Source organism: Tachyglossus aculeatus, chromosome 4, assembly GCF_015852505.1.
Source record: "Tachyglossus aculeatus isolate mTacAcu1 chromosome 4, mTacAcu1.pri, whole genome shotgun sequence".
Lineage (NCBI taxonomy): Eukaryota > Metazoa > Chordata > Mammalia > Monotremata > Tachyglossidae > Tachyglossus > Tachyglossus aculeatus.
Genome location: NC_052069.1, coordinates 76,826,615 through 76,839,047, shown reverse-complemented (window position 1 = coordinate 76,839,047; position 12,433 = coordinate 76,826,615). Strand labels below are relative to the sequence as shown.

Genomic DNA, 12,433 nt, shown 5'->3' with positions numbered 1-12,433 from the left:
TTCTGAGGCCTATGTTTGACAGGGACTGTGTCCAACCCAATTATCTTGTATCTACCCCAGTGCTTAGGACAGTGCCTAGCATATAGTAAGCACTTAGCAAATATCACAATTGCTATTATTAATGTGTTCATTCATTCATTCAATCATATTTATTGAGCGTTTACTGTGTGCAGAGCGCTTGGAAAGTACAAGTTGGCAACATACAGAGACGGTCCCTACCCAACAACGGGCTCACAGTCTAGAAGGGCAATCACTCTCCTATCCTGTCTGGATTACTGCATCAGTCTCCTTGCTGACCTCACAACCTCCTGGCATGGGAAGAGTCCCATGCCAGTCTATACTTCACTCTGCTGCCCAGGTCATTTTCCTACAAAAATATTCAGGACATGTCACTCCCATCCTCAAAAATAACTTCAGTGGTTGCCCATTCACCTCTGTTTCAAACAAAAACTACTTACCATTGGCTTTAAACTACTCTAACACCTTGCCCCACTCCTTTCTCACCTTTCTTCTCTCCTTCTACAACCCAGCCCACACACTTCACTCCTCTAGTGTTAACCTTCTCACTGTGCCTCAGTCTCAACTGTTTCACCTCTAACCCCTAGCCCATGTCCTGCCTCTGGCCTGGAATGCCCTCCCTCCTCTAATCTGACAGACAATTATTCTCCCCCACTTCAAAACAGTGTGGTTTTGACAACAGCGTGCTTGAGAAGCAACATGGTTTAGTGGAAAGAGCACGGGTTTGGGAGTCAGAGGTCATGGGTTCTAATCCCAGCTCTGCTACTTGTCTGCTGTGTGACCTTGGACAAGCCACTTAACTTCTCTATGCCTCAGTTACCTCATCTGTAAAATAGAGATTAAGACTGTGAGCCCCACGTGGGACAACCTGACTACCTTGTATCTACCCTAGTGCTTAGAACAGTGTTTGGCACATAGTAAGTGCTTAATAAATACCATAATTATTATTATTAAAACCTTATTGAAGGCATGTCTCCTCCAAAAGGCCTTCCCAGTCTAAGCCCACTTTTCCTCATCTCCCACTCCCTTCTGCATCTCCCTGACTTGCTCCCTTTGCTCTTCCCCTCTTCCAGCCCCACAGCACTCAAGTATAGCACTTATTTATATATCTGTAATTTTATTTATTTGTATTGATGCCTGTCTCCCCCGCCTCTGGACTGTAAACTCATTGTGGGCAGGGAATGTAACTGTTTATTGTTGTATTGTACTTTCCCAAGCACTTAGTACAGTGCTCTGGACACAGTAAGTGCTCAATAAATACAATAGAATGAATGAATGAAGTAAAGGTTTACAAATACCACAATTATCATTATTACCATTATTGGTATTAATATTATTGGGGTTTTTTGTGTAATAATAATAATAATTATGGTGTTTATTAAGTGCTTTCTATGTACTAAGCACTGTTGTAAGTACTGGGGTAGATACACGGTAATCAGGTTGTCCCACATGGGGCTCACACTTTTAATCCCCATTTTACAGATGAGGTAACTGAGGCACAGAGAAGTTAAATGACTTGCCCAAGGTCACACAGCAGACAAGTGGCAGAGGTGGGATTAGAATCCATGTCCTCTTACTCCCAAGCCTAAACTCTTCTCACTAAGGTGCGCTGCTTCTCTGTATGTATGTGTATGTGTGGTTTGAGATAGTTAGAGGGAAATTCAGCTGGTAAGTAAATGCAATACCTCCAGAAATGAAATGTAGGATAGAAACTACTGGTCACTAGATAATTTTCTCCTTGGGGGTCACTCACCTGATTAAATTGTATATACCCCAGCACATAGAACACAACTGGACACATAGCAATCACATAATAATAATAAAACAACTTTTGATTCTATTGTCTGGGGCCACGCTGAGTTCTTAACTCGTGGTGTGCCCACTGAAACAGCAGAATAGATTGTCATGCGTAAAGAAATATTTCTCCATAATCCTTTTTTTCCTGGGACCGACAAACTTCTTGGCTGAGTGGATGATGAAGATGATATTTGTTAAGCACTTACTATGTGCCAAGCACTGTTCTAAGCTCTGAGCACTGTTCGAAGGGCTGGAGGATTAGGCATCTAGAAAATATATCACCTTGGATTAGAACAGCCACCTAAGCCTGTCTCTTCAGGCTCAGTCAGAGTTTTCACTTGGAAGTCAACAGTGTGCCTCCGTCGCCAGGTTTGGGTGAATGTGCAAATGGAATAGCTGTAGTTGTATTTTTTCCAATATTGAAAACTCTGTCGTATTTAGGTTTGGGGACAAATAAGCAGAGGGAGATTGTAAGTGGTGGATGATTTTGACCTACTCTCACTTCTGCTCAGCCTCAACTACATATGGGTGCAGCATCAAAACAACTGACTGGGGCAAGGGGACATGTTGGCTGCACATTATCTTTCTGCCTTGTTCAGCTTCATTAGAGTCTTGAAAGTTCTTAAAAATGGAAACTGGAACAATTAACACTGGGAACACTTCCAGCCCAATCCATTTTAGGACACTCCACCTAGGATCATATCATAATTATTATAATTACTATCATTATTGTTAGAAGCAACATGGCATAATGGATAGAGCAAAGGCCTGGGAGTCAGAAGGTCATGGGTTCTAATACCTGTTCTGTCACTTATCCGCTGTGTGGCTTTGGGCAAATCACTTCACTGGGCCTCAGTTACCTCATCTGGAAAATGGGGATTAAGGCTGTGAGCCCCAAGCGGGACAGGGACTGTATTCAACCAGATTGCTTGTATTCATCTCAGTGCTTAGCACAGTGCCCGGCACATAGTGAGTGCTTAAATACCACAATTATCATTATTATACTTTTCATTCATTCATTCAATCATATTTATTGAGCACTTACTGTGTGCAGAGCACTGGACTAAGCGCTTGGGAAGTACAAGTTGGCAACATATAGAGATGGTCCCTACCCAACAACGGGCTCACAGTCTAGAAGGGGGAGACAGAGAACAAAACAAAACATATTAACAAAATAAAATAAATAGAATAAATATGTATAAATAAATAAATAAATGAATGAATAAATAAATAGAGTAATAAATACATACAAACATATATACATATATATACTGGTGCTGTGGGGAGGGGAAGGAGGTAAGGTGGGGGGATGGGGAGGAGGGAGGAGGAGGGGAATATGTTTGATACAATCAGCATATCTGCACTGTAGAAATTACTAAGCAAAACTGACAACTCTGCAAAGTTTATCACTTCTTCATGAAGGCACGGCTGGCCAAGGAAAAGCCAAGGGTGTCCTACCTCACCTCACTGATCTGCTTAGAACAGTGCTCAGTGCTTAGAACAGTGTTTTGCACATAGTATGCGTTTAATAAATGCCATTATTATTATTATTATTATTATTATCTGCTACAGCCTAGCTGGCACACCCTGCTCTTCTAGTGCTAGCTTGCTCACTGTGCCCCGATCTCATCTATCTCAATGCCGACCCCCTTCCGCATCCTCTCCCAGTCCTCGAACTCCCTCCCCCTCCATAGATGCCAGACCACCACTCCCTCCACCTTCAAAGCCTTATTAAGATTAGCAGCGGGCTCAGTGGAAAGAGCACGGCCTTTGGAATCAGAGGTCATGGGTTCAAATCCTAGCTCCACCACTTGTCATCTGTGTGACTCTGGGCAAGTCACTTAACTTCTCTGTGCGTCAGTTACCTCATCTGTAAAATGGGGATTAAGACTGTGAGCCCCATGTGGGACAGCCTGACCACCCTGTAACCTCCCCAATGCTCATAACAGTGCTTTGCACATAGTAAGAGCTTAATAAATGCCATTATTATTATTATATCTCCTCCAAGAGGCCTTTCCTGACTAAGCCCTCTTTTCCCCAACTCCCTCTCCCTTCTGTGCCATTTTTGCACTTGGAACTGTGACTTTTGGGAATTTGATATTGACCCCCTCAACCCCACAGCACTTAGGAACATATCTATACATAATATATTATAAATTATTTGTTTTTATTAATGTCTTTCTCCCACTTCAGACTGTAAGCTCATTGTGGGCAGGGAACATGTCTGCCAACAGAGAAGCAGTATGGTCTAATGGATAGACTTACAGGCCTGGGAGTCAGAAGGACCTGCGTTCTAATCATACTCCACAACTTATCTGCTTTGTGATCTCGGCCAAATCATTAGCTCATTATGGGCAGGTAACATGTCTCCTAATTCTTTTGAACTGTAATCTTCCAAGTGCTTGGTACAGTGCTTTGCACATAGCAAGTACTCAATAAATACCACTGCTAAATGTTCACTATGTGTCAAGCACTGCCCCCGCTTCGAAGCCCTACTGAGAACTCATCTCTGCCAGGAGGCCTTCCCAGACTGAACCCCCCCTTTCCTTTGCTCCTCCTCCCCTCCCCATCACTCCTACTCCCTCCCTCTGCTCTACCCCCTTTCCCACCCTACAGAACTTGTGTATATTTGTACATATATATTATTCCATGAATGAGGAATATATAGCTATGATTCTATATTTATCTATTTTGATGCTATTGACACCTGTCTACTTGTTTTGTTGTCTGTCTCCCCCTTCTAGACTGTGATCCTGTTGTTGGGTAGGGATTTTCTCTATCTGTTGCCAAATTGTACTTTCCAAGCACTTAGAACAGTGCTCTGCACACAGTAAGCACTCAATAAATACGATTGAATGAATGAAGACAATTGAATGAATTAATTAATGAATGAATATCATCAGGTTAGACACAGTACCTGTCCCACATGGAGTTCAGAGTATAAGTAGGAGGGAGAACAGGAATTTGGCCACAAAACTCTGTGCAGTTCAAGTAGTGTAAGAGCTCAAATAAGTGGATTGGGCCGGGTATGGCCTATTTCAGGAATTTGTTTCAACAGTTCCCAGAACACACTTGTTCTGTTTCTGATTCTTCTAGGGCAGGGTCCCACAGCCTGGAGTAGCTAGGAACTGTAGTAGCATGTGGTAGGTCCCAGAGTCCTGATTCATTCAATTGTATTTATTGAGTGCTTACTGTGCACAAAGCACTGAACTAAGCATTTGGGAGAGTACAATACAACAACAGACAGTCCCTTCCCACAGCAAGCTCACAGTCTAAAGGGGAAGAAAGACATTCTCTCCAGGGACTCAAAGGACTTCAGATCAGGCACTCTGGAGTGCTTAAAATCACTTATAGGCCACACATGCAGCCAAATTGCCACCTGCCATTCTGAACCAAAATGGAGCTAAGTGCTGCCAAACAGGCTATGCTGCATTCCCAAACTAATGAACGTAATGTCACATGTGTCTTCTAGTTAAGAGGCCTTCCCTGACTGAGACCTCATTGTCTCTTCTTCCACACCCTTCTGCGTTCCCCTTGCATTTGGACTGTGAGCCCACTGTTGGGTAGGCACTGTCTCTATATGTTGCCAACTTGTACTTCCCAAGCGCTTAGTACAGTGCTCTGCACACAGTTAGCGCTCAATAAATACTATTGAATAAATGAATGAATGCACCCTTTATTCACCCTTCCCTCAGCCTCAAAGCATTTATGTTCATATCTGTAATTTATTCATTTATATTAATGTCTGTCTCCCTTTCTTGACTATAAGCTCATTTTGGGGAGAGAACATGTCTACCAACTCTGTTTTACTGTATTATCCCAAGGGCTTAGTACAGTATTCTGCTCAAAGTGGTCAATAAATACAATTGATTGATTGATCAATAGACCAGCAGACACAAGGACTGTCCATTGTCACCATGGAAGGGTGGTGATCCTCTTCCAACCCCCATTCCCTATAAAAGCACTTAAACTCATCAAGAACAACTCCTGGGGTCCTAGGGGCTTTGATGTAGCCCTGTGTGCTTGGGATTGTAAAGGGCCCAATATTCATACCCACCCCCTGAAAACTACCTCACAAGTCATCAAGGCCCTTTGCTAGGAAGATCCAATTTTATGTCACACGGCAATCACATGCAAATACTTTAAGTGGGGGGTATCCTGACTGATCATCTTTCCTGAAGCAAACAGAAGAGTTTGGGAGGCCTGGACAGGTTGCTGGCCAAAGAAGAAGCTATTGCTAAGGGGTAGTGAATCTGGAGCTTCCAGGTGCTAGTAGCCTACCAAATGTAAGCTGATTTTTTAAATAATTGAGAAGAAAAAAGAAATGATTAAGAGCACGCAACTGTGTAGAAGAACGCTGCCCATTCCTGGTGGATGTACTAATCCTACCGAAGCCAGAAATCCTTGTTCAGCCCTGCCAATGAAGCATTAAATTTTTCAGGATGTAAGTCAGCAGGCTCGCTCAGCATGACTGCACTGTGGATAACCATGTCCATAAAACACTCCTCCTGACACTGCCAAAGAGGTTATGGGCCAACACAAAGGCCAATGCACTCACCGCTCGTTAAGGCCACAAGCCTGCTAAAAGGTGATGAAGTAGAACATGAATATGCCCCTCCTGACATTCCTCTGGGAGGAAGGAAAACCTAATTTAGACAATCCCCTCTGCAATGTTTACTGTCTGATCCAAACCAGGCCTGGAAGATTAAAGGAATTCTGTCCTTATAGTATAGAGATGCCTCCATGTGGAGCAGTGTCCTCCTGCGTGATGTGGAATTAGTATCCATTCATTAGGGGAAAGGGTTAAATTAATAGTAATCCCATGATACACTTTGCTCTTATACTATGAAAATGTGACGGACACTGACTTATTCTTCACAATATAAACTCTGTTTTTGTAGCTCCATTGTCCTTGAAAATTAAACACACATTTATTAAGAAAAACAGCTAAAGACTATTCTTTAAGGTGTTGGAGGTGGTTTAGAGTGGAATGCAGGTGCATGTCTGAGGATGCAGTATAGAATATATTTTCTGTGGAAGTTCTATGATTCATAATACAGTCAGAAAAAGTATCATAAATTTGACTTTGTGATATCATTTTTGGGGAAAAAAGGGACTTATGTTATTGGTAGGTGGCACAATATAGCTTCCCAGGATAATTGAAAAGGGAAAAAGTTCACCTCCATCATTTCCAGCTGTCATTGCCCATCCCAAAGCCTTCCCCATTTCTCGGAGAGAAGCTACCCTAGTTTACCCAGAATGAATAGGGTGTTAGGGAAGCTAGAAGCTAGAGGTTTATACTGCTTCTCTGATTCTCTGAAGAGAATACGTTCTGTGTCCTTTCCCATTTTGAAGACAAAAAATGTAGCTTCAGAAAATGAAATTGTTCCAAATTAAAACCCAGAAACAGAAGATAAAAACCTTTTAGGGCAGCTTCAAAAAACAAACAAGTAAGTCAAAAGATGAATAAAGACCACATCTAATTCTGGAAACCAAAATGTATTTATGTTCTTTGTAGGTAGTCAATTCCATGCTTTATTTCATGGCATTTTGACAGATAAAGTACCCAATCAGGCCAAAAGATACTGCACTTGTTAAGGAGGAATGACCCAACAATTTAAGGCCATGGTGGGTATTTAGAACAGATAAATTATATGTGATGACATACATGCTCGGAGGTAATTACATCAACTCCAAGACATGGGAATGAATAAAGGCATTCTAAGGGGTGTTACCTTCACACCTATAACTTTTCATTTTTGTAAAAAATTGGTTTACAGTGCTCTAAAAGTGGAGTTTTGATGGTGACATTCAACATGGTGTGCATTCCCAGATTCCTTTGGTGGGTAGTATACTATGTAAGTCAGCCCATGTGCCTAAAGATTATCTTGGTGCAGAAATGCTCTGGGCATGTTACTCCCCTCCTCAAAAATCTCGAGTGGCTGCCTGTCAACCTATAAATCAAGCAAAAACTCCTCACTCTCGGCTTCAAGGCTCTCCATCACCTCACCCCCTCCTACCTCACCTCTCTTCTCTCCTTCTACAGCCCAACCCACACCCTCTGCTCCTCTGCCACTGCTAACCTCCTCACTGTAACTGATTGTCGCTTGTCCCGCCGTTGACCTCCGGCCCATGTCCTTCCCCTGGCCTGGAATGCCCTCCCTCCACACATCCACCAAGTTAGCTCTCTTCTTCCCTTCAAAGTCCTACTGAAAGGTTACCTCCTCTAGGAGGCCTTCCCAGACTGAGCCCCTTTTTTCCTCTCCTCCTCCCCATCCCCCCAACCCTACCTCCTTCCCCTCCCCACGGCAGCTGTGTATATATATTTGTACAGATTTATTACTCTATTTTACTCGTACATATTTACTATTTATTTTGTTAATGATGTGCATATAGCTTTAATTCTATTTGTTCTGACGATTTTGACACCTGCCTACATGTTTTGTTTTGTTGTCTGTCTCCCCCTTCTAGACTGTGAGCCCACTGCAGGGTAGGGACCGTCTCTATATGTTGCCGACTTGTACTTCCCCAGTGCTGAGTACAGTGCTCTGCACACAGTAAGCACTCAATGAATACAATTGAATGAATGAATAAAGATCGTCAGGTCAAGGTTATTTATAGATTTAGCATTTTCTCGACAAATCTGTGCAAAGTTAAATACAAACTTCAAAAATGAAAAATTGATTGTGTGAATTGCCCAGCTCCATTCAGAACTTGCAATACCCCTTTTAGTGAAATGATGTGAACATTTCAGGCAGTAGTAGTAATAATGTATAAAGTGCCTACTGCGTGGAAAGTAGGGTACTAAGCATTCATTTCATTCAATCGTATTTATTGAGCACTTACTGTGTGCAGAGCACTGTACTAAGTGCTTAATAATAATGATGGCATTTATTAAGTGCTTACTGTGTGCCAAGCACTGTTCTAAGCACTGGGGGGGTTACAAAGTGATCATGTTGTTTCACGGGGGGCTCACAGTCTTAATCCCCATTTTACAGATGAAGTAACTGAGGCCCAGAAAAGTTAAGTGACTTGCCCAAAGTCACCCAGCTGACAGTTGGCAGAGCCGGGATTTGAACCCATGACCTCTGACTCCAAAGCCCGGGCTCTTTCCACTGAGCCACACTGCTTCTCTATAATATAAGCACTATATTAAGGTACTATTACTGCTGTTGCTCAAAGTTTCTAGTGTGTTTTAAGGTAACCTTTCCTAGTTTGAGGCTTGCAGTTAACCAGGCTGATGCCCAAGACATAGTACCCTGTACTTCCTGTTCCATCTCCTAGAGGTCGTGCCAAGACTATGTATAAGAAAATACTAAGGAGGCATCTACCTTACTAATTTCTGAGTTTCACACATTTTGGTGTTAGCTCTTTCCACCAGTATCACTAAATCAAAAAGTGGAGTAAAGTGCCTTCTATAGCAGTAGGGAACAAGGAAAAACTATTCCTTACTGTAGATATCTAGATATGTAGATATTGAGAAGCAGCGTGGCTCAGTGGAAACAGCACTTTGGAGTCAGAGGTCATGGGTTCAAATCCTGGCTCCGCCAATTGTCAGCTGTGTGACTTTGGACAAGTCACTTCTTTTCTGTGCCTCAGTTACCTCATCTAGAAAATGGTGATTAAGACTGTGAGCCCCACGTGGGACAACCTGATAACCTTGTGACCTCCCCAGCACTTAGAACAGTGCTTTGAACATAGTAAGTGCTTAAAAAACTGCCATTATTATTATTATTATTATTATTATATCTGGGAAAAACAAGGTTCTAAAATAAAAGTATAAGGATAAAGTTCCCCTTTCCACTGAAAATATTGGCAGCACCAGGATCCAATTCCATTTTCGAGTACAGTTCTGCCTCTAGATGGCTAATGGGCAAAGTCAAAACACACCCTTTGCAGAGTGCTGCCCCCTGTCCACATCTACTCATTTGTTGCACTCTGTGACCCAGTGACCATTCATTCATTCCTATTGTATTTATTAAGTGCTGTGTGCAGAGCACTGTACTAAGCACTTGACAGGTACTAAGAGCATGGCAGGTAGGGTTGAGAGAGTGTGAATGGTACCTCAGAAGCCACTAATAATGATGATATTTGTTAAGCGCTTACTAGGTGCAAAGCACTGTTCTAAGCACTGGGGTGATACAAGGTGATCAGGTTGTCCCACGTGGGGCTCACAGTCTTAATCCCCATTTTACAGATGAGGGAACTGAGGCACAGAGAAGTTAATTGACTTGCCCAAAGTCACACAGCTGACAATTGGCAGAGCTGGGATTTGAACCCATGATCTCTGACTCCAAAGCCCGTACTCTTTCCACTGAGCCACGCTGCTTCTCACTAGCACTGCTATCCTTAATTCCTCTACACAGGCTCAGAGTCCTGGATGAAAAAGTCTCATCCATCATTACTTCAGGAGACTCCCTTATCATTATCTTTACATTTAACAAATACCATAATTATTATCGCAACCCTCAGACAAAAGGGACTGAAAGAAATACACTGTATTCCATGCTGGGTGCTTCTGATTTTCAGGATATTTAGATTAGAGTCTTTAGAAGCAGTGAGGCCTAGCTGAAAAATCATGGGCATGGGAGACAGATGATCTGAATTCTCATCCCAGCTCCACCAACTGCCTTATCTGTGCCTCAGTTTCTTCATCTGTAAAATGGGATTCAAAAGCTGTTCTCCCTGCCACTTAGACCTTGAGCCCCAGGTGAGACAGGGCCTCTGTCAAAACTGATGATCTTGTATCAACCCAAGGGCCTGGCACATTGTAAGCATTTAACAAGGAGAATGATAATGATAATAAATAATAATAATGATAATATGAATTTTCAACTTCTGTATGTTAGTCCCTCAAACAGTTTCTTAGTATTTCTAAAGAGGTGGTAGAAGAGGATATAGAGATTTTAGCAATTCAGAATTACAGTGGAGGGTGCTAGAGAGAGGCAAATACACCAAAGAAAATTAGTCGCATCCAGTATTGTGCCCTTACCTGTTTTTCTCGTGAATTTTTAGGATTTCATGAGTTTGTTGAAGCAGTTGTTTCTCTAGCTTGTATGTTGATAATGAATTCTCCAGCAGCTGAATTTCAAGTCGAGATGTTTGATTTAGGACCTTAGAGATAAATGAAAATATTTCAAATTTGTAGAACTTAATTTGCAGTACTTAAATAATAAAGTGAAAATAACAAATTTTATAGTACTTAAATAATAACAAAGTGAAGGCTTGAAAAGTTAACTTTGCTTTTTCTCTTTCTTGGTGACACGTGATACAATCTTACATACATATTCCATTTCTACTACTGAATGCATTAAGCATTATATTGGTTGTGGAATATGATTTCAATTTCATGAGTGAAACAAACACTCGAGCTGCCAAAACTGTTTCAGTAGTGATAACAAAATGATGTGGCTTTTACTAATTTTATTTAAAATTTTACTGGGAAGGATAACAAAGTATGTGGACAGCATTCAGTCACATGCTGAAGTGTTATACCTATTGTTTGGCAAATGGAACTTCTAGGATTGTGTCTGAGGGTAGCAGAAAGCAACCAAAACCACTTATTCAATGGTATTTTAGTGCTTACTGTGTGCAAAGCACTGTACTAAGCACTAGGGCGAGTACTATACAATTCAGTTGGTAGACATGACCCCTTCCAAGGAATTTTCTGTCTAGTGGGAAGACAAACATTAAAATAAATTGCAGGTAGGGGGAGTGACAGAGCATAGGGACATGTACGTAAGTGCTGTGGGTGGGTTGAGTATCAAAGTGCTTAAGGAGTACAGACCCAAATGCATAGGCATTGAAGAAGGGAGGGTGAATAGGGTGGGAAAATAATAATAATAGTGGTATTTGTTAAGTACTTACTATGTGTTAGTGCTGGAGGTGGTTGCAAGTAAATCGGGTTCAACACAGTCCCTGTTCCACATGGGACCCACAGTCTCAATCCTCATTTTACAGATGAGAACTGATCCAAAGAGAAGTTAATTGACTTGCCCAAGGTCACACAGCAGACAACTGTCAGAGTCAGAATTAGAACCCATGACTGTCTGTCAAACAGGTCTGTGCTCTGTCCACTGTCATGAGGATTTAGTCAGGAAAGGCCTCTTGGTGTAGATATGATTTGATTCAACCAAGTGCTTGAATCTACCCTGGACACTCAACATGGACAATCCAAACTCTCTGGGCACTTGAGATTGCCCATGTTATTTTACACAAGAGACCTCTCCCCATTAAAAGCTGTTGGGATGCAAAATCTTATTCGAGAGTGCATGCCAAATAAGCCTTTGATGATCTGTATAGCAAATGTATTTTTCAAAAGTGCTTTTTCTTTACTACCTTTGTCTTCACATCTCAATCTCTTAAAAACAGGCAGAAGCAGGGAGAGGTAAATGAAAAAAATGAAGCACAGAAAGGTAAGATAACTTTCTCAAGGTGACCAACAGCAAGGAATTCTGTGCCAGACATGAGTTTAGAAAACAAGTCTTTAGGCTCCCAAACCACTGTTTTCATCATACTGCCTGCCTAGGCCAAGTCCCTCAGATTTTAAAGTGACCAGGAGTCCAGTGCTGCAGTTGTCAAAACTGACCAAACTCTGCGAATTGGCTATTTTTTTTTT

General features: G+C 41.8%; 1 protein-coding gene across 2 annotated transcripts in view; it reads right to left on the bottom strand.

The window, feature by feature from the left end:
• The window catches only part of ANGPT1 (angiopoietin 1), a 265,372-nt gene that overhangs the window by 103,057 nt on the left and 149,882 nt on the right, over positions 1–12,433 (bottom strand). For both annotated transcript variants that reach the window (XM_038744581.1, XM_038744582.1), the window contains one exon: positions 10,808–10,929. In XM_038744581.1, coding sequence (XP_038600509.1) covers positions 10,808–10,929 — 122 coding nt within the window. The remainder of the gene's footprint in view (positions 1–10,807; positions 10,930–12,433) is intronic.